At 41.5% G+C, this 22,547-nt stretch overlaps 1 protein-coding gene across 5 annotated transcripts in view; it reads right to left on the bottom strand.

The window, feature by feature from the left end:
* Nucleotides 1-22,547, bottom strand: part of CPNE4 (copine 4) — a 434,637-nt gene that overhangs the window by 133,301 nt on the left and 278,789 nt on the right. For all 5 annotated transcript variants that reach the window (XM_069473241.1, XM_069473242.1, XM_069473244.1 and 2 more), the window contains one exon: nt 12,605-12,784. In XM_069473241.1, coding sequence (XP_069329342.1) covers nt 12,605-12,784 — 180 coding nt within the window. The remainder of the gene's footprint in view (nt 1-12,604; nt 12,785-22,547) is intronic.

The raw sequence follows: 22,547 nt of genomic DNA, 5'->3' as shown, positions 1-22,547 counted from the left end.
CTTTTTATTAGTGCTAGCATTAAATAGATGCATTATTCATTGAATGAATGAATAAATACATATCTGTTATTTTCATATTATTGTTATCCTTAACTGCTACATGAGCAATAGATCCATACCAAGGGAAAGATAGGGCCTAAATACTACAAGTTGCTTACACACTTTGATCCAGGAGTATTTCAGCTAAATACCCAAAAGTGTGGTATCTATTTCCAGATAGATGTCACAGGTCTGCCTGAGCTGGGAGAAAAAGACTTTAGATAGAGGAGTCAATTTATCAACTTGTGAGGAAGGGTGCTTCCTTCTTGACCTCTGTGAGCAGCTTTACAGTGACAGCATTTAGGAGGAATTGCTTCTCCGCTTTTCCAAATTTGCAAAGGGTGATAGGAATTGAACACAGTTTGGTAGGCAGTGTGGTATAATAACAGGGCAGGTATTGAAATCAGAACAACTTAGGTTTGAATTTTTGCTCTGCAACTTACTGTCAGTGTGATCTCTGGTGAATTGGTTGAGCTCTCAGAGACTAATTCTTAATCTATCAAGTGGAGTTGATACTGGCCTCATAGAACACAATACCTGGGATACAACAAGACCTCCTTCAAATCAGTATCCTCCCTTCAACTGACCACTTAGGAGGAAGTCAGTGGGAAGACCTGAGAGAATTCATAAAGGGATATCGATCTTTTCGTTATATATGAAATCAAAGCCCAGAGGAAACACAGCCTAGAGGTAAGGGAAGAGTAGTTCAGTACTCTGACTGAGTCAAAAGGCCTGGTGTTAAATCTTTGCTCTGCCACTTAGGAGGCATGTAGTCTTGGCCTAGTGATGATGATGATGATATTGTTGACAGCACCAAGCTCACGAATGCCTGGCACATGATCAGCTCTTAGTAGATATTAGCTATGAAAATGATTTATTATCACCAAGTGACCATACAATATATTATTCAAATTGTGACACTTTCGAAAGGGAAAGAGGGCAGTGTTAATAACTAAGCCACAACAATAGGTGTAAACTGGGCTGACATGAGCAAAAGGAGTCAAACGTTATCAGGATTCCTGATATGTAAGAGTGAATTCCCTTTAAAGAGTATTTAAGCAGAGGCCAGCGGCACCAGAGAGTAGTACAGAGATGCCTGCACTGGTCTGGCTGGACTCAGCACTGCTTCTGCCTTCTTCCCACTTTCAAGCCTTTCTGATTCCACTGGGGCCCTGTCAGCAAGTTTACTGTAATCCCAGTTTTCCTGGCTCGAATCTCACTGGGGAGAGAGCGGTTTGGAGGGTATCTGCTCCTTTGCTTCTGTTAACTGGCTTGGGGATGTGCTGACTTGAGCCTCCTGGTGGGCAGATGCTCAAAGTGAGTGAAGCAGCAGCAGGAGCGGTCAGCTCACTCTGGGCCTCACCTGGAGCTTGGGCGCAGGTGTATACACCTTTGCTGACCTGTGTATGTGCACACAGCAGCCCCAAAGGCATAAATTCCATCCAAACAAAGTTAATTAATTCATACCCAGCCTCATTTTGTCCTCGAATCTGAAACCCAGGCTCTTGGGGATGATTTCATAAACCAAGCAGTTATTGTTTTTCTCCCCCTAAACCTGATTAGGTTAATTCACAGTGAAAATACTCTCTTCCCAAATAAGGCTTGAACTGGAGATTAGGCTTTGGGAGAATCTCAGAACCTCTGTGCAGTGCCAGTGAAGCTTCCTTATTTGTTGTTGGTGCTCCAAGCCCTCCAGGGCCTCTTCTGTAATCAAAAATGATATTACAAAAGATCAGAATCTGATTAGCCTGCCCGAGTCGCCTCCCTGTGGACAAAGGGGTGGGGACTAACATCTGCAAATTGATCTCTCAAAAACCTAACAGGAAGCACAGTCCCAGCAAATACCTCACCCAAAAGAATTTCCCATGGATCTCCCAAATTAGAATTCTTTACAAGTTTTAAAGTTCTTCAAAAGTTTAAGGATTTATACACTGCTTCTGTGTTTTGCTTCTCCACTTGAGTTCTTTGAAGTCAGCATACAGGCCTTATTATGATGTTTTCACTAACATTTATTATAATTTTTTTCTGATTATAGTTGTGATATATTTTTTTTTTAGAACATATAGGAAAACACAGATGTGACATTACAAATCACCCATAATCCCACAACCTAGATGTCATCACTGTTAACATTTAAAAATATATCCTCCCAGGTCCTTGGCCTGTGAAGAAACGGGGACTTTAACAGTTAGCACCATATTTTTAATCCCCTCTTGGGAGAGTTTAGCTTTCTTATGGTCATGTTTGATATTCAGAAAAGTTTATGATAATCAGCAACTAAATTTATAAGCAGCCTAAACCAAAAAAGAAAAATTCAGAAATCATCACAAATTTTAAAATAATTGTAGTAAAGTTTATAATCTTATTTTTGGTAAATAAAAGTATTTGGTAGAGAGTTAATTTGGGGGCTAATATATTATTTGGTGAATTGGCTTTTTGGTTATTGGACTTCAGAAAATCAGCCATTTGTCATATTAACAATTCAGTTTATGGTGCTGTAGTGTCTCATGCTTCAGGACTGGGACAAGGACAGGACATTTTTATCAAAGGCTCCCATGATACTGATAATTGAGAAGGTGCAGCAAGATGGCATTTGCAGGGGAATGGCAAGGACTGAAGGATGGGAGGGCATGTGTAAACATCATGCGGACAGGGATCCAGGTTGCATTTACAGCCAGCCGTTCTGAGCTGGGTGGAAGTGGGGTTGGAATGAAAGCTGTCTGGGAACAACAGAAGTGGGAACTGTGGTGGAGGTCCTGGCAGCTGCCTTCAAACCCAGGTGGCATATGTGGTTCCCTGTATGGCTGGGCAGGTCCAGGGCTCACTGGTGGGGTGGGCTGGGTGCCCTGCACCAGACTGGATTAAAGGGTTAGGACCAGGACAAGCACTTATAGCTGCTTTTCAGCATTGACATGTTAGTCCTTGCAAATTTTTACATAGTTCCAAATATCTTACCCTCTCCCTCTGCACCAATAAGGAGCTAGGAGAGGTCATATTACTGTGAGTGGATATGGAACAGGGCCTGTAAACACAAGCCCATTTTAATTGCCACTAAGCATATCTTTTAAAAACTACCTTTGAAATTAAATAGACACAACGAGCTGATTTCCTGGGGTGCACTAAGGTAGGATGATACCGTCTGCAGCTGAATGACATCTATGACTTAGCACGTGGGAAATACCTCATGCTAAGACATAGATAAGATGAGAACAGGTGGGGTTGGGGGGTCAGAGAGCATCCTGAAAAAGGACAAGAATGCAAGATGGCACGCTGGATTTAAGAAGCAAGGGGAAAGGAAAGAATTGAATGAGAATCACTGACTATTAAAACTGGAAAGAACTTAGAGATGAATCAATCCAAAACCTCCTCTCTATAGATAAAGTTACTACATCACAGAAGGGTGAAGCAAACTACCAAAGGTCACACAGAGAGTTGGTGGCAGATCCAATGCATAGGACTCATGACTCTTGTCCAGGACACTAAAGGAGATTTAAAGGTATAAAAGGAGGACTCCAAAGAAAGCAGAGGGATTTTCCTAGGATCTGAATTTATGATTACTTGCCTGACAAAGATGGCAAAGAAAAAGGCAAGAATAAATTTTATTCTCCTTGTAAAATTTGGGGCTTGTTTACCCACAACCACCTTACTTAAATCCCGCCTGCCTATGAGCAAAACAGATCATCAGCAGTAAAAAGCAGTACTACTTCCTGAGATTTCTTAGCTAGTCCATGGGAGCTAAGATGACGTGATCACTCATGGCATCATTCATCACTCATATGGGTCCCGTTTGCAGTAATTCTGCAAAGTTAGGGAAAACTTTTAATATGGGAAGCAGAAGAAAATGAGTTGCCTACTGTAATGTGTAAATTTGACTTCCTTGGGCCATTAATTTTATGCCATGAGCATATTAGATGTTATACAACAAAATGCTAACCTTTGGAATCTTGCTGTGGGCATTACAGTGAGTTTGAATAACACCCTCAGCATCACCATACACCCAGTGACCACCAACCGGAGCCATCCCGACCTTAGACCAAATTCCCATTGATCAACAGCTTGTGGTCTGCTCATCCTTTCAGGGACTACTGTGGCTGAAATAACCCTAGCATTCACCTGTATCAGGAAAGAAATCAATAATCTGGATAATAGGTGCATTTAACTGCACTTAATGGATGGGAGAAACAAACTCTGGCAATCAATATCTTCATCAAGAACATGGACTTCAAGCTGTGTACATGGTCCTTTGTAGGACTATACATTTATAAGGCAATTTTTTTTGCTCCCCAGATATTTTCTTTATCCTTTTTAATATCTTCAGATAATTGCCCAACACATAGTTCCTTTCATAATTAAAACTACTGATATGGTGTCCAAGACTCATTAGCATTCCCCCACATGAGATGCTGGGGCCTGGGTTCTCAAAATGTGATCTCTGAATCAGCAGAATTGGTATCACCTGGAAACTTAGAAATGCAAATTACTAGATCTCTCTCTAGACCTGAATCAGAAACTTCTGGGAGTAGGGCCCAGCAATTTGTATTTTAACAAGCCTCCAGGTGATTCTGATGCACACTCAAGTTCAAGAACTGCTGCTCTGAAGGAAGGTGGTGCATTATAGCTCTCTCATGAGTAACGGTCAGAGGCATCCTAAACAGCCCAGGACTCCTTCAAGGGGTCACCGATTTCACTGCTCCACTTATGATGACAGAAAACAGGAAGTTCTTGGTTTCAACAGACGTCCTCTGAACTGTGGGGGAAGAAATACACTAAACTACAGCCATACAGCAATGAAGAGAAGAGGACTTCACAAGGTTGTAACTGTCCTTCAAGCCATGGAGAAGAGAAAATTCCTGCAAGAAAGGCAATGATGAACCCTAGCGGCATCCACAGGATTTGGATAAGGGGTTTGTTCAACACGCCTGAGGGTGAAAGGAAGGCCAAGAGGGTGCACCAGAAGGTGCTGAGTTTGTAAGACTCTGGTTTTGAGAGGTTGACACTCACACTGGCACTTTCTAAGAAGCCATATTATATTTAAAGTAAATTCAGTATGCAGCCTGCAGGGAAGATGACCAAGGCTATTTGCAGGAGGATTCCTAAGTTGCCTCTGTCAGCTCTGTGTAAGGCAAATAAATGAACTTAAGAAGAAACAAAACACAAAAAAGCTAGCAAAGTGAATTCCAGCGTGGCTTTGCATTAATAGATGTTACTTTATTATTTATACTCGTGCATGACAAGCTATTAGAATAGATGGAAAAGATCATAAAGGGCTTTGGAACTAAACAGATCTGCATTCAAGTCCCAGTTGCGCCACTTACTAGCTGTGTGACCTTGGATAACTCACCTAGCTTTACTCAGGCTCAGTTTCCTCAGCTGTAAAACGGTAGTAATAGTAGCCTGTTTCCCAGATATTGTGCTGATTAAATGAAATGAGGTATAGCAACTGTCTAGCCCAGTGCCTGGTAAATAAAAGTGCCTGGGGAAAGTTACTTACTATATTTATTATTTTCCTTATTTGTGACTCAGTGGCCACTGTCTTTGGTTGACGAAGAAGTGGGAACATGTGTGGATGAACAAATGAGTTAATAAGCAGGGAAAGAACAAATAAAGGCATCACATTAAAGGTCAGCTTGCTGTTCTAGGTAGCGAGGGACCACATCTCTCCTCGGCATGCCCTCTGTTGGGTATAGCAGGAGAGAGGCTTAGCTTCTTGTCTCCTTCCAGGCAACAGCGATCTAAAGAAGGTCTCCAAGCTCACCCAGAAGGTGAACACAGCTTCCTGAGCACCCCATGTCCCATGATTCGCCCCCTTCATCCATCTGCCAAGAACATACAATTCTGCCTTGAGTTCTCCAAGGATGCGAGCCTTCATTTGTTTATTTGGCATTTTTGCTCAGTGCAAAGTCACTTGCTGTGCTTGTACTCAACCTCATGGCCTATGCCAGTTTCTAGCACGCTGAGGGCTGCTATTTTCCTTTCCTAGAGGCCAAGTGTCCTGCTGTTTCACAAGGCAGAGTGAGAATGTGGCAAACTCAGATGGACAGCTGAGTACCCGTAGAAGATTTCAGGAGACAGGCTCTGAGTATGTGACTTCCTGCATGGCCTTTGGGAAGTCACGTTAACTCTCCTTTGGGGCTTTAGTTGTGGCAAGATAAGTATTGAAAAAGCTACCCCAAATTATTTCAGAGTTCTGATTTAATGCATTTTTACTTAAAAATAGTATGAGAAGAGTAAATACACGTGCATGTGTGCACACACACAATACTATAAATCCTTTGAATATCCTTTGACAAACCTGAGGCAATAAAAATTCAGTTTTACTAATTGCCCAGGATGTAGTGCTTCCTTATAATGTTTTCACCCTTTATATTCCCAGCTCCACTCTGAAAACAATGCTGGTCCCTACAGGTGTCGACTCTTCCCACGGTTTCCTAGGTGCTGGTCACATTAGTAACAGCTTCCCCATCCCGGTGCTCCGCCCATGCCAGGGACACTGCTGGGTACTTTATATGCATTATCCCATGGAGCCTCACGATATTTCTTGAGGTCAGCACTCATATTATCCCCATTTTGCAAATGAAGAAACTGAGGCTTAGATGGCTGCAGGAATTTGCCTCTGGACAAATGACTTGAGAGCAGCTGAGCTGGGATTTGACCCCAGACGGCCAGGGTCCGTGGCGTGTACACTTGAGTGTTACGAAACAGCGCCTCAGACCCAACCCTGCCATTCCCCGGGCTGCGCAGCCTCTCCTGTGTCTAGCCATTCCCTGCACACCGAAGCAGTACACAGGAGAAGGAGTCTTCTCTACTACTGGAGTTATGACGAAGGAAAATGTTGATGGTTTTTCTTTTGGCGTAATCACTAGAGAGAAGAGCAATTTCGAGAGAAAGAGCAAAACTCCCATCACACCAAAGGGTCACAACCTGTGAAACTATGAAGGGTAAAGGAGTTCTGCCCCGCCTCTTCACAAAGCTCTTAGTACAAATGCATTTGTCTGGAATGTTACTCCACATGTAGAAGACACTCAGCAAAGGTTTTGATTTTAAGACAATATCAAGTTCACACTTTTATCTGAAAGAAAGTGGAAAGAGATGTTCTTACATAATCAAGGATTTTTTAAAAGTCTTTTAAGATTTGTTCATATATACCATGCTCAATGAATTTCCTTCAAAAAATGAAAGTAAAACAGTCTCTTTGATTTCATCCACTTTTATGTTATCAGCTACCAACCATAGGGAGTCAGCTCCCAAATCTATATTGTCTATTCCGGATCCATGTGATCAGCTGCCAACTGACGACCTCCTCTAAATTTTCTGCAGACATCTGATCTTACCAGGCCAGGATCACTTGTATTCCGCACCCCACTCCTCAATAGGACTGATTCCCCTCAGAGACAGCCAAGTCACTTCTCTGGTTAGTAGTACCTAACCCAGACACCTGCAAACCCCTCCTCCCTCGCCCAGTCTCACGGCTTGTCGATCCTGCTTGTGGACAGACTGTCTTCTGGTCCCCTCTTCTCAGCTTCCATAACCACTGCCATCCTCACTTCTTTCCTGTTATTGCGCTAGTTTCCTGTTTTCCCTGCCTCCCACCCTTGGTGGAAATGTCCAAATGATCTTTCTAAATACACACATCCAATCCTGTTTTTCTCCCAGTTCCCAGGGCCTCAGTGCATCAAGTCCAAGGTCTCTGAGGTTTAGAGAAAAGCACTAAAACCCTCATGATTGGGTTCTTCTGTTCCTGTCTAGCATCCTCTATCTTCTCGCCACCCTCACTCGACCACTCAGTCATGCTGAGTCACTTAAGAGTTCTCTGCCATGCCCCTTATGCTGCTGTGTGTGTGTGTACTGGTCATTTTGCCAAGAGAGTCCTTACTTCTTTTCTCTGGTGGAGAATTCCTATTGCCCTTTGAGACACAGGTTTGGAGTCATGTTTCTTGCGAGACTTCCCTGATTCCCTCTAGGCAGAGGTAAGTCTTTCCCCAGTAGCTCCTGAATACATTTCTATTATAGTGCTTAGTAATATGCATTTTGATTATTTATTTACTAGTCTGTGTCTTTCAGCTAATTATAAGCTTTTCTGGGACAGGGCCTCTGTCTTTTTCATCTTTGTGTCTCTAGCACCAAGCCCAGTACTTAGCATATCCATGGCACTTGCTAAACGCTTGTTTAAAAGAATGAATAAATGAATGAATGAAACTTAGCATGTTAAAAAAAAAAGTCATATGCCCTTCCCTGAACCAATCACTGTGGCCACAATAATTGGATATTCTGATCGACGTAAGCCAGTTACTGTCCATCCCAAACATGTGGGAAAGGCCTATCCCCCCAATCACACGGCCAGCAATACAAGAGGGTGTTAGATATCTAGAGAGGCCAGCATGTCACCTGGAGGTAGAGCAGTGTGGCTTGAGAAACATGGCTTAGAGCTACACCAATAAAGTCTAACTTGATGTCCATTTGCTTCATGTAAGCCATGACCTTGAAAGAGTTCTCAGAACAGATGGCCTTCCTACATTATCCTTCCCTAGATCATGACAGAAGAAAGCTCTAGATTAAGGATCAAAAGCTCTGACTTCTGCTTTTTTTGGTTCTGTCGAGACATTGAATCTTTCTGATTCTCAGTTTTCTCAACTATAAAATGTGGATAATGACACCTGTGCCCCCAGAATTGTCAGAAGGGTCAAGAGAAATGATTAGCTTTTTCAAAAGTATCAAAAACATATTTAGAAAGAACTTTTGTAATCTCATCCTTAGTGCTCACTTCTACATATTCCTTATTTTGAGGATAAAAAAAATTAAGCCAATGCAACCTCCCAGTTTCTCTTTGTTCACCCCGTTCCAGCCAGCCCGGCCTTCTTTTAGTTCCTCATATATGCTATATCAATCATGATTCTTTTAGTTCAAGGAATGGAAGATCCCACCCTAAACAGCTTCAATAATAGGACATTTTATCCTCCCATAATAAGGAGTCCACCAATAGAGTAGGCTCCAGAAATGGCATATCAGGCCCATGCCTCCACATCTCCCCCGCTGCCTCCCGGGTTGCTGTCATGCTCAGCCTTGCTGAAGGTGGCTGCAGTGGTTCCAGGAATCACAGACAGAGAGGAACTGCATCCTCATGTGTGTCTCTTTTTTTACGCTAGGAAACCTTTTCAAAAAAAATCATCCTCTGACAAGTGGGGGATGGGATTTCTGTGACTGGCTGAGATTACTCAGGATTCACTCTTGAGCTAGGGATAGGGCTATTTTATACACAACCACATGGTAGAAAATGATCTGAAAATGATCAGGGTCTGACACCTGAAAGAGTGGGTGACTGGGTCTTGGATAGGCAATCAACAGATGCTGTCAGTGCCCTGCTCAAATCCCTAGGTCCTATGACGTGAGTACACATCACTGACTTATGATCACCAGCAACTGTATTTCTTTGCCTGCAAGCTTTTTTTGATCTTTGGGACCTTCTTTGCTACCTACACAGTAGAAGGGAAATGCTAGAGTATTAATGCTCCCATCCTAGGAATGGCCCTTAATGACTGATGAGAGTATATGTACCCCAAGTGTATAAATGTCCCAGTTCCCCCATCCCTAGTGTGAGATAACTCTGTGATGTTTGTTCTACACTGGCTTCCAGAGTGTCCTCAGAAGAATGAAGCTCCAGTTGCCCACAGTGGAAACTGGCTTGACCACACTCCCTTACAGACTGCCCTCTTATCCTGTCTCACTTTTCCACTCTACTATCATGTTTTCTTTACCTCCTTTGACTTCCTGTCTCAGAGTTGGCTTTTAAGAAAACCAAATGAAGATGTTCTGCACCATATGCCAAACTCCTTCCTGAATCCAGAGGCTTTGTGCATAATGTTCCCATCTGCTTAGAATGTGTTTCCTCTTCCTTCTCACTTTCCCTTCAAGCTTCAGTGCAAATGTCACTTCCCTTGGAGTGCTTTCTTTGATCCCTCTCCACCTGACGCCCTTCTCCAATGCTTGCTCTCTTCTTCTGTACTTCTCCTAACAATGCTTATAACAGTTGTCATTTAGTTACTTGTTTGTGTAATTATTTGCTTTCCATCTCTATCCTCAACTAGACTGGGAGCAGGTTGAGGTCAGGGATGATGTTTTTGGCCTGTCACCGTATCGCGGGTACCTACCACAATGCCTGGCATAGAGTAGTGGATGAAGGACTGGCTGGCTTTGGAAAGATGAGCCTCGTGAAAGACTAAAGATGTAAGTCTGAGGGTCATTCACACAGAAATAATCATTGGAGCTTTGGATGAAAAAGGCCTTTTATCCTATATGACTCCTACAGGGATATACATTTATTTCTTATGACAAAATATAACATTTATACATAGGAGGGATGCCCATTGTTTAAGGGAGAATCTTGGTGTGGCCCATTTATATCTATAAAAGATGCCATTTTAATCATTTTTAATAGAAACAGGATTCCATCTCAAGTCCACAATTTATTCATTCTTTTATTCACTTAATACCTATTTATTGCACATTATACCTGGCAAGATTTTAGAACCATCTGCCATCAACTCTTTTCAGAAGTCATTAGAGAGAATATATTAATGGAGAATATTCCAGGTTCTCTCTCCGCCCTCCCTCAATTGTATTTCCACACTGGGCTTTTGGTTTTCATTAAAAGAACAGAGCAATGATATGAAATCAATCACCATATTTGCTGGAAAAGGGTAACTAAGGATATTGTCAGTTTTGTCACTTGGTGCTAACAGGGAGAAATTTCTTTATTTTTTTAATTAATTAATTAATTTTTTATTTCAGAATATGTGGAAACAACCCAAGTGCCCATCAATACATGAGTGGATTAGTAAAATGTGGTATATGTATTCCATAGAGTACCACTCAGTCACAAAAAACAATCGTGAACTAATACCTGTTATATTATATCCTGGATGGAGCAGGAGCCCATTCTACTAAGTGAGGTATCACAAGAATGGAAAAACAAGTACCACATGCACTCACCACCAAATTGGTACTAACTGATCAATACTTATGTGCACATAAGGAAGTGACATTCATTGGGTGGCGGGCAGGTGGGGGGGGGGAGGCGGGGATGGGTATAGTCACACCTAATGAGTGCTGTGCTCACTGTCTGAGGGACAGGTACACTTATAGCTCTGACTCGGGCAGGGCAAAAGCAATATTTGTAACCTAAATGTTTGTACCCCCATAATATTCTGAAATAAAAAATAAATACCTTTCTTTTAGTGATAAGTGGCATGAAGCAAGGTAAATGCAAACAAGCAAAGACGTATGCTTGCCATCTCTTTGTCAGGCAGACTCTTTCTCACAAATTGCTAAACCCGATGCTTACTTTGCCAGGGGATGAATTCAGGTTTCATAGGGCTTGAGGCTTTTATAATTTGGAAGCCCTCTTTGAGAAAAAAGTATAAAACTACAAATAAAAATGCAACACAGAGCCTTGGAAGGGGCCCACATGAGACAAGAGATCTGAAGCTTAAGCTTCACTGGTTCCACAGTAAATCAGCGCCAGAAAAACTGGTCTTTTCCTGCCCCGTACACCTGCCACATCTGTTCTGACCTCTATGACTTGTTTAGGTTGCTTTTTCACTTGAAGGGCCTCCCTTCTTTTTCTTCTTCAATCCTAGGACTATAGCTTTTCAAACTTTGGTTCCACAATGCTTTTCTTTGACTTTACCCAGCAGAAAAGTCATCCCTTCCCCAAAGGCCCACTATCCCATGTGTAGGGCCCTGGATATTTTGTAATGAATTGATCTACTTGAGGTGCATAGATAATGCCTTCTCCAGTAAGACCGTCCACTTTCTGGGCCCAGGATTGTTTCTTCTTTTAGATTTCTCTCAACACTTAGCACAGTTCTGGGTACAATAGAAAGGGACAGGAAAAAGGAGAGATCTCATAGAAGCAGAGTGACAGGGTTTGGAGACAGGCAAGCCTGGTAGTGTCCTGGCTCTGCCACCTGTCAGGATGGGACTTTCAGCAAGTCTCTCAACCTCTCTGAGTCTCAGTTTTCTCACTGATAAAATGAATATGATAGTCATATTTATTTCACATTATTGTTGTGAGGATTAAGAAAATGCATTTATTCATTCACCAAGTATCTATTTAGCCCCTACGGTGGGCTATTTTTGGCACCAGAGACTTGGAATAAATGTGAATGAGAAACACTCTGTGTGGAGGCTCTCAAGGTTGAGTTGGCAGATGGAAATTTATAATGGGACAGGATAAGGCCATAACAGACACATGAGCAGAGCGTGGAGCCAGATGCATAAATAGTAAGTACCTGATAAATAGCTGTTGAATAAGTGGCTAACACAATGAGGGCATTCAGAAGACAAAATTATTACTTTTGCAAAATAAATAACTTTACAGATTTGCAAGATCATCTCAATATAAATATAAGAGATATGACAGTGCCTGGGAAGCTGTAACACACTACATGTTAAAGAAATAGAATCAACAGGCAAAAGAAAACAAGAATTAAATGAGGGAAGAAAGGAAAAAGGGAGAGAGAAAGCTCCTAAGGCAGCAAAGAGGAGGAAGGGATGTCTGTTGACCCACCTGGCCAAGTGTGCACTCCATGCCACCCAGGAAGTCGGCCTCTTTCAGCCCATTGTGGTTGCTGCTGATGTCGTGGACTTCAAACCGCAGGCGCTGTACCTCTTCAAAGTAAAAGTCCACCGTAAACAGTTTTGAGTACACTGGGTTTATGCAGGTGCGAATCACCTCTGTCCTGTCAACCTGCAAGGAGAGAGAAAGAGAAAACCTGTCAGGTATTTGGACATTTTATTATTATCTTTCAAGCATATTAATCTCATGGTGCTTCCTTTTTTCCCAACTGTAAATGCTCTCCATCAAGTCACCAGGGCGGGAAGTTCAAGTCTACAAGTGGCACCTTCTGAGGACGAGCCAAGTTTCAAGGAGGAAAATCTCATTAGACATAATAATTTGAAGTTTTTATAAGAACATTTAGAGTATGTTGTATTATTAGATGATAGAGCAAGATGACGCAATCGTAATGGCTGCCTGGAGCCTGAGGGCACATCTGGGCTTAGGAGGCAAGAAATCTGTAATCAGTTAGTGATGTCTGATGGGCACAGTAATAGAAAAATGGCAGCGTAGGTGTCTCATTTTAGCCAACTCTAATATGAGTTTTCTAACTTATGATTCCTGGCATAATGAAGTAGAAAGTCCATGAGAATAGATAGTAAGATAACAGCCTTAAGTCTCAAGTATGTCCCTTATTAGGTATATAATGTTCACCTATTCATCTCAATTCCCTAGGTCTCAGTATCCCTGTTAGCAAAATGAAAATTAGAGGATTAGAGGATGAAAAGTCTGTCCTGCTCTAAGATGAAATTGTGATCCCTTTGCCTTCTGTGATAATAACTCTCCATTTGTCCCCCTCTCCCAGATCCATATCTGCCACTTTCTGCCCTACTCTGCGACCCAGGAAGCTGAGCTCTATGAATTCAATTTCCAGGGCTCCCTGCCCTCTGGGTTCTGGCTGGAGTCAGCCAGGGAGAGGAGTTGGCAGGAGATCAGCGAGTGGGAGATCGGAGAGGTGCAGGCATGTCTCCACATGCACAGATTCTGCCAGCAGACTCCTTTCCACAGAGGGAGGTTTTGCTAGGATTAGGTAACACAGTCTCTCTCTCTCTCTCTCTCTCTCTCTCTCTCGAACCTTCAGAGTGTGGGGTGGTAGTGGCTTTCTGCAGCTGCTATACCTGATGTCTCTCAGATGCCTCACCTTTCTTTGCTGGCTTGCTTAATCCTGCCCACATCTCCGTAAAGAGTTCCTCTCTAAAGAGGTTAGCCCTTTAGGTTAAGCTCTCTGGGTATGCCATCTGTTTTCTGCTGGGATCCTTACCACTAAGGTTCTTTTCCTCTATATTTGTCACAGGTAAAAATACACAAAACCATTGATATTCTGGGAAGCCTTAAAGGACTAAGTTATAGATAACCCAAGATCCTACAGCCTCTCTCAACTGGAGATACCCATCCTTCATTCTTTACACATCAACCAGAGCCTATATGTACTGTCAGCTTTCAAATAGAAACATGGTTTATTGGCTACTTCCTAAGTGTCATTTGTTATCACAAACTGTGAGAACCATTTCTCTCACTTTCAGATGCATACAAGGAAATAGCTTCTTAATAAAATAAAGGGAAGGCAGTTCTTAACTGTATTATGCATGCCCGTATTGCCCAGCAAAGAAAATTTGACGCTTGCTCCATGCTCCCCTGACACTCTAAATTCAGTGTTTTATCCCTGGCCCTTGCCCTTGCCATGTGGAGATATGCGTAAGAGAGGGCTGTCCTTTAAGGAACACTACTTGTCATTCTTCATTAGGTGAACAATCCAGATTGCAAGGAGAAGGAGAATATAGTTCTTATTATATCCTTGTCCAACAGATGGGAAGACAAGAAACCAAACTCCAGCCCATTGTTGATTAGGATTTTACAAGTTATTGTTCTGACCAATGGTTATTTGACTATTCTGGCTTCCTATGAAGACCTAGCTTCTGTTTGCAGTGAATTTTATATCTTATATTAATATAATGTTCTTGGTGTGGGGTTACAGGACTGATTATGCCACTGGATGATCATATAGGCATAAGAATTTACTGCACTGGTATAATTTTTTTCAGTTGTGCAGAGATCATTGTTTTGAATAATAGTATAAATTAGAGATTATAAACTGGTAGCCTGCAAGTGTAAGCTGACTTGGAGATATTTTATTTGTCCCACTCAAAGTATTTTCCCCTTGATTTGTCAACATAAAAAGGAAGCTATTTCTATTGCCTTCCCTTCAGAAGAAATTAGACCACATTCTTACATGGTAACAATTGGAGACTGTCCCATTCGGACAGGGCATTCATGCTCCAGTTCTCACAGTCCCTTCCAGGCCCTTCTCCCTCAACTCTGCCTGGCCCCGAGAGGCATTTTTACAACATCTGGTCCAAATTCATGGAAGAATGAGCCAAATGATAACAGATTTAATTATATTTATGTAGTGTCTTTTGACAGAAGATTCCAGAATAACCCCCAAGAAGTACATTATAGGTGGGTCTGACATCCTCAAGACAGAAAAAGTGTCTTCTCTGTTTGTGGATGGAAGAAGAGAGTACTGAGCAGGTTTAGATGACACAAGGTTGGAAATGGAAACTCTAATCTTGTTATTCTGCTTTAATCACCTCAAAGGCTGCAAATGGGTGATGTGCACTAATCCGGGTACTTTTGTTCTTCCTTTTTGATTTCCAAATGGTGCTCCCACAGAGGTATAAAGTTCATGTTGGCCACACACCTCAGACACACTATCCAAGGTAAGCTGCAAGCATGCAACACCAAGTGACTTGTCTTTTGTGGGAAATGACAAGATGGAAAAGCATTAAGTAACGTTTGCATTAGCAAGATACATAATTTCTAAGGATAATCTGAGGGCCAGTAAGAATCTAAGGAGTATAAGTGCTCAAGAAAAGAAAGAATGATGATAAAGGAAGTGCTTGCTATAATAAATAAGTGTTTGAAAGATGTTTCAAAACATTCTGCATTTCCAGTTATCCTGGGAGATGCATTATCTTTTCTGGAGGCTAAATTTAGGTTTCACTGGAACAACAGAACCTAGGATAGCTCCTGTTTCTCATTGAAAGGCATCAAGAACAAGGTGGTTGTTTCCAAAAGATCATCCACCTACTGCTGCTACTGGCTGTGTCAGAATCCACTGGGGAGCTTTCTTTAAATCTCAGATTCCTTTTCACTACTGCAGGTGATTCTGATTTAGTAAGTATAGGGCAGGATGCAGAAATATGTATTTTTAAAACTATTCTAGAGAATTCTGATGTGGGAACATCAGTCTGGGGGAAATGAGGGGATGTAGGGTCTGTTCCTTGCTCTTGTGTGAGATCAGGGTTCATTTTAATCTTGCTTACCCTCTGTTACCCTGTCTGTAAAAATGTGAATGCTTATCTTGTCTTTTCCCTACTCATAACGACTGCTATATTCACATTGCTTTATAGTTTACAGAACACACATCCATTTTAAAAATTTGATTCTTATAGCAATCATGTGGTATAGCTTCATACTATTTTACATATAAGAAAATTCTAGGTCAAATACCAACACAAGGTACTCCAAGTCAGTGTGGGCACTTGAACTCATGCCTTCTGACCTCAAAGCCTGAGCTACTTTCCTTAATTTGTGTTATTCATGAGCATCCCTAGAAAGAAAGGAAAAATGCAGCTAGGTTATAGTGCAATGGTGATAGGATCAATCACTGAATACTGCTTCTGATGAAACGCTCTTTTATTACACAAATGTCATCTAAAATATATTTCAGTGTAACAGTAAAGTTGATAATAGTTAACACTTTTGGAAGGGCCTGTTATATCACAGATATTCATATACTAACTGCATTACTAAGGTATAAATGACATATAATAAGTCACGTCTATTTAAAGTGTGCAATTTGATACATTTTGACATGTGTATACCTGTGAAAGCATCATCACAATCAAGATAATGAATATATCCATAGCCCTAAAGTTTCCTATGCCCTTTTGTAACCCCTTCTCACCCCTCCTTCCCCCCATTCCCAAGAAACTGATCTGTTTTCTGTTACTGTATGTATCCTCTATAATATATAAAAAGTACATTATAATATACAGTATTATACAGTATGTGGTCTCTTTGTCTTGATTCTTTCACACAGCATAATTATTTTGAGATTTATCTGTTGTCATATTAATGGTTCATCCTTTTATTACTGAGTAATATTTCACTGACAGACACTTGGATTGTTTCCAGTTTTTGGCTATTACATATTAAACTGCCCTGGATAATCATGTGCAAACCCTTTGTATGGACACATATTTTCTCTTCTCTTTGATAAATACCTAGGAGTGAAATAGATGTATGTTTAACTTTTTAAGTCCTAATAGGTGTACGGTGGTATCTCATTGTGGTTTAATTTCCATTTTCCTAAAACTAGTGATGTTGAGAATCTTTTCACAGGCATATTTGCTATCTGTATATCTTCATGATGAAGTGGCTATTCAAGTCTTTTGACAGGCTCTCGCTTTTCCTCCTCATGATAACAAACAGAGAGGTAGGTACTATGTCACTCCCTTTTATCAGGACATAGAGAGACCCTATAACTTTTCCAATTTTACCCAACTTCCAAGTAGCAGAGGTGAGATTAGAACCTAGGCATTTAAGCTCCAGAGTCTGTACATTTAACCTGTATGCTATGCAGTCATCCAAATTTGAAGCATTTTCTTATAAACCCTGTTGCTCAAAGTAATGCAACAGCTAGACAACAAATGTAAATGTGGAACTGATGGGGAAAGTCAATGAAGGAGGGTGCAGTTGTGTCTCTGGAGATCTGGTTTGTCCACTGGGCATGCTGGAGATACAATGGAGGCCCTGGATATTACTCATAGCAACTATATTGGATGGGGGACAGGTAAATGTGCCATCAGCAAACAGTTCAAGACTAGCACACGATGGCCATCTACTCCCTGGGATGTCCAAGGGCTGGAACTGCCACAGGCAAAGCTGCAGGGGGCAGGTGAGGGCTAAACAACACAATGCTATTGGTGGGGAGGAGGTGAAGGCAGGAGCCAAATTTGTTAACTGTCACTGAATTCTCTAAGGTTTCCTGGAGAAGTGTAGGCCCTTATCATCCCAAGGGTAAGAGGTCCTGGTAAAGAATGACATCATAGGCCAGAGAGAGACACAAGGCCCCAGGGTACACTTATAATTAGGTATTTCTTCAAACTGATATTCTTTAAATATTTCCTCAATATTTATTTAGTGAGAATAGAGAGAAACTAATTTTTCTCTGGATAAAAAATGGATAATTTTCCTTATGTTTAAAAATAAAGGATTTATTACAGGCAATTTTTCAAACCATATAACTTCCAAGGAGACATATTAAACCTCATAAAATTTAGATAATAAAACAAATCACTGAGCCACCAGAAATAGCATTATTCAATTTCAGGATTTCAGCTGCTTGTGGTTGCTGATTTTAAGTGACTAGCCTCAGGGTTGGCGACTTGCCCTGTAGCTGCAATGAACATGTTGCCAGTCTCAAAGTCACTCAACAGAGAGAGATAGGTTGGTGCTGTTGAGATATGATTTTTATTTTCAGTTTAAGTGGATTTTCTACTTTGATAGGACAAAAAGTCCTTAACAGTTTGCGGATTGTATAAAGAGTCACAGGTGGAAACTTGAGTTGACTGGTACCATTCATTTTCCGATCAGTCTACATGCTGAGGTTGCGGTCATTTCTGGCTGCATAGTTAATCTGCCACATGGATAGGGGATCCAACTCATTGGTTCCTGAGACTGAAAATATGCCTGAGTCTTTGACAACCTTTGTTTCTCCTTAATTTATCATAAATGACTTGGGCAGAAGCTGATTCCTGCCTGGTAAATTATTAAATTCCTTCTTGAAATGGATGGTAAGTTGGGTGGTGACCAATGGTGACAGTAACTTTTCTGCTCAGGCAAAGGAAGGGGTGAGAGAAAAAAATGATATAGCTTTATTGACTTCTTTTTACCTTCTCACAGAGGGCACTCTACATAGTATCTTCTTTAGTCCTTACTTTCTTTGACTTTAAAACATACTTTTATTTCACAGTTAATATCTTTGAAATTGAAATGCATGTTATAATTGATGATATGCCATTATTTAATTGGAAGCATTTTTTCCTTTCCTGGGGATATATAAAATAATGGTTCATTTTTCAACTGATGTATTACTTTACAAATGATTCTATTAAATATATCATTCCCATTTTGCAAATGATCAAATAAAACTGTGCATGAGAAAAATGGTGGCAAAAGCAAGACTCAAATTCTGTCTTTCTGACTCCAAAATATATGCTCTATTATGTCATTTGTTATGGGTTGAATTGTGTCCCTCAAAATTCATATACCAGTATCTCAGAATGTGACCTCATGTGGAAATAGGGTCATAGCAGAAATAATTAGTTAAGTTAGGACAAGGTCATACTGGAGTAGGGTGGGCTCCTGATCTGATGATATAACTGATATTCTTATACAAAATGGGAAATTTGGACACAGACACGCACGCAGGAAAAACACCATGTGAACATGAAGGAAGAGACCAAAGTGGTGCAATCTCCCATTCCTCATTACAAGCCAAGGCATGCCAAAGATTGCCAGTGAAACAGCAGAAGCCAGGAGAGGGGCATGAAACAGGTTCTTCTTAGTGCCCTCAGAAGAAACCAGCCCTGCTGACATCTTGATCTCAGATTTGTAGCCTGCAGAACTGTGAAAGAATAAATTTCTGGTGTTTAAGCCCGTTTGTGGTACTTCACCATGGCAACCCTAGCAAACTAATACACCATTCTGCCTCTGTCAAGAAACATCCAGCCTGACACCTCTCACAGATTTATCTCTAAAAAGGTATGCTTTACCCACCAAGCGTAAAACTTTCGAATACTCTAGATTAAACTGAACAGGTGATCCAAGATTACAAGTGTTTTTCTTCACTCTCAATCCATTGGTCCTTCCCTTCATCCTCCTGCCATGCTCTTACCCTGGCTCTCAAGTAACAGGGCTTCTGCTTATAGATCCCTGGGGATGAACCTCTTGGAAACCCTAAAGCTAGACATTCCATTCACCAATAGAAATAGCCCTGGGCTTGTGCTGTTTAAAGCAGTCAGCAAAGTTGCATCACTTTGCCCAGGAGTGTGGCTCAGAAGTAAATGAAATGAGCATCACCCTATAGGTGCCTTCAGAGAAGTCTCAAATGCCAATGAGGTGACCCAGGTCTTCCTCCTCCTTTGTTGCCTGCCCTAGTCCCTCCAAGCTGCTGGCTCCAGCCACACAGAGCCTGAGCCAATCCTGACTGCATTTGTAATACAGGCTTGGGATGGGTTTCAAGTGCACCTTCCAGTGCAACACCTCATATCTTCCACAGCTGTTCCTTTTCCCCAGTGGTGCTGTACAATGGTGCATGGTCCAAATGGTAGCCACTGGCCACATGTAGCTATTCAGTACTTGAAATGCGGCCAGTAGGACTGAGGAACTGAATTTTAAATTTAAGTCTAAATTTAAATAGCTACATGTGTACAGCATTGTTCTAGCTTGTGCCAGCTCTATCTCCCTGTAAATTTATGAAATCCTGCATGATATACATACATACTTATTTAATTGACCTGGAGATTCCCAGGTGATTTCAACACACATATCAGGAATTTTCAAACTTTTTGCACACTGAAACCACTTGGGGATCTCCAGGCCAATTAAATTAGAATCTCTGGACATGGAATCTATGCATCAGCAGTTTAAAAATCTACCAAGATGATTTCAATATACAGTTAAGTTTATATTAATCATATTACCAACCACAATGGCTCAGCTCCAAGTGGTTGGAGACCAGGAGCCAGAGCTCTTGTGTGGTCTACTCTGAGCACCACATCGCAACCTCTAGATCAGACTTTGTGTATTAACACATTCCTGCTTCCTTGGAAGCTGCCATTTGACTACTGCCCAGCTCACTACAGGACGTGGGGACTGAATGAAAGAAATAATCACATTATGGAAAAAGGTGGTTGATCTGGATGTTTTATCCAGTTAAGCACTCCACTAACTGGCACACTCCCTATTTGTGGGACAAGAGTTAGCGAATGTGGCACCCATTCTCCTTTGCATCTCCTGATCCTTCTGCTCTGCTGTGTCCCAGAAGACTGGCCTGCATGGATTGCTTCATTCAGGTTTCTTTTCCCTTAAAGCTCTTTCCTGGGACATTGTACCTCTCCTGAAGATGAATACGTTCAGGTACCATCTGACCACAGTGGTTTCAAGCAGGGCCATTCTGAATGCCCAATACTCTAAATGCTCTTTGGGAGAAAAACAATCTTTAATACCCTCAGCTGGGCAATGGACCCTGAAAATCTTTTCAGTGTGACTATTGAGCATCTAGCACAGTCTGTCTCAATCTTCAAACTTTCTCTTCCTCCTCCTGTTATATTTTTCTCTTCAAGTTCCTTCCACTTAGCTAGATCCCCTCTAGAATGGCTCAGGAGAAATCTAGATGTTCCAAGTCAAGAGGACAAAAGCCTCCCCTTCTATAATATAAAAGATGTTTTCCAGTGCTAAATCAACTGTCTTATACCCCCCATTCCAGCTGTAAACTGGCATATAAACATCAAGCAATCAGAAACTGCCTCACAGAATTCATGCCTGCCTGCCAAAAGCAGGCAGAGCCCTTCACAATCAGGAACGAGAAGGTGTTGGATTGCTGTCACTCCAAGTCGCAGTGACAGTCAGATCCTCAGCATATGGGAGCTTGGAGGCTAATCCCACACAAGTGTAAAGCAATTTGCACTTCACTCAGATGTTGATTATTAACAGGATGTTCCCACCATCTCATTTCTCTGTCACATCTGTGGAGTCCTCCAGAGAGGTCATGCAAAGCTGAAGAGGCTTAGTTTTCTTATTAATTGATGTTTGAAAATAGTAAGAGAAACTCATCTGCAGGATGCTGCGTATGCAGCCCACGTTTGACATGCTCACCAGCCAGCAGACTGTGAAGGTGGCTTAGCTGAGGCCTCAACCCTCCTCAAGATAGGTGTCCCCATGCAGGAGTGAAGTGATGGGGGGTTATTCTGTAGCTTGGTATCAGCTTCTCTGGGGTTCAACTCCCTCTCTCCCAACTCCTATAGAATATGCAATATCTGTTCCACTGATTAGTCAAATTAGTTCAATTTCCAATTGCCCAAATTGTGTGTCAGTCTCCTGATCTCAGTGGACCTTCATAAAATGCCCTTGAGTAGGGAGGGACACATCACCTGTATGCCCACCACTCTTTCTGAAAGCACTTTGTTGTAAATCAGGGGCTGCTCACCTCTCCCTGACACCTTGCTCTTACCATGAAACAAGCAAGATTGTATATGTATGTTGTTGATAGCAGTAACTTTAAATCTTAAATTCTTAGAGTTCATCAAGGCTGAGAATGGCAGCAAGTTTCATCCTAGCTCCCAATTCTGAATGATTGGTGAAAACATGGAGTTGGGAATGTATCTGAGGCTGTCTCTGAATTTGGTGGGAAGAACAATAACTTAGCAATGCCTGCCTTGCATATAGGAGGCATAGGAATGTCCCCTGTGTCACATGTATGTCACCCCTTATCTATTCTTGTGCTTCAGTTTTTAGTAGCGGAAACTGAGCTTTCTATATACTAACATGACATTCTCAAATTCCTATAGCTACACACTGGCAGTTGAGCTATGGATCTAGCTACAACCTCTGACTCCTGGTGCAGTTTTCCATATCACCACACCAAACTGCTATTCTGAGACTTCCTACACAGGGTGCCTACAAGATCCAGGGCCCAGCATTCCAGCATCAAGGTTTAAACATAAACATACACATACACATATTCAGCCTTTTATTATGATTTTGTCAAGTAAACTTAATCCCCCACAACATCTGAAAGAAAATTAAAAAAAAAAAAAAAGTTCCCCAA

This window comes from Eulemur rufifrons, chromosome 7 (assembly GCF_041146395.1).
Source record: "Eulemur rufifrons isolate Redbay chromosome 7, OSU_ERuf_1, whole genome shotgun sequence".
Taxonomy (NCBI): Eukaryota; Metazoa; Chordata; class Mammalia; order Primates; family Lemuridae; genus Eulemur; species Eulemur rufifrons.
Note: the sequence above shows the minus strand (reverse complement) of the source record. Positions and strands in the feature narration are given on the sequence as shown.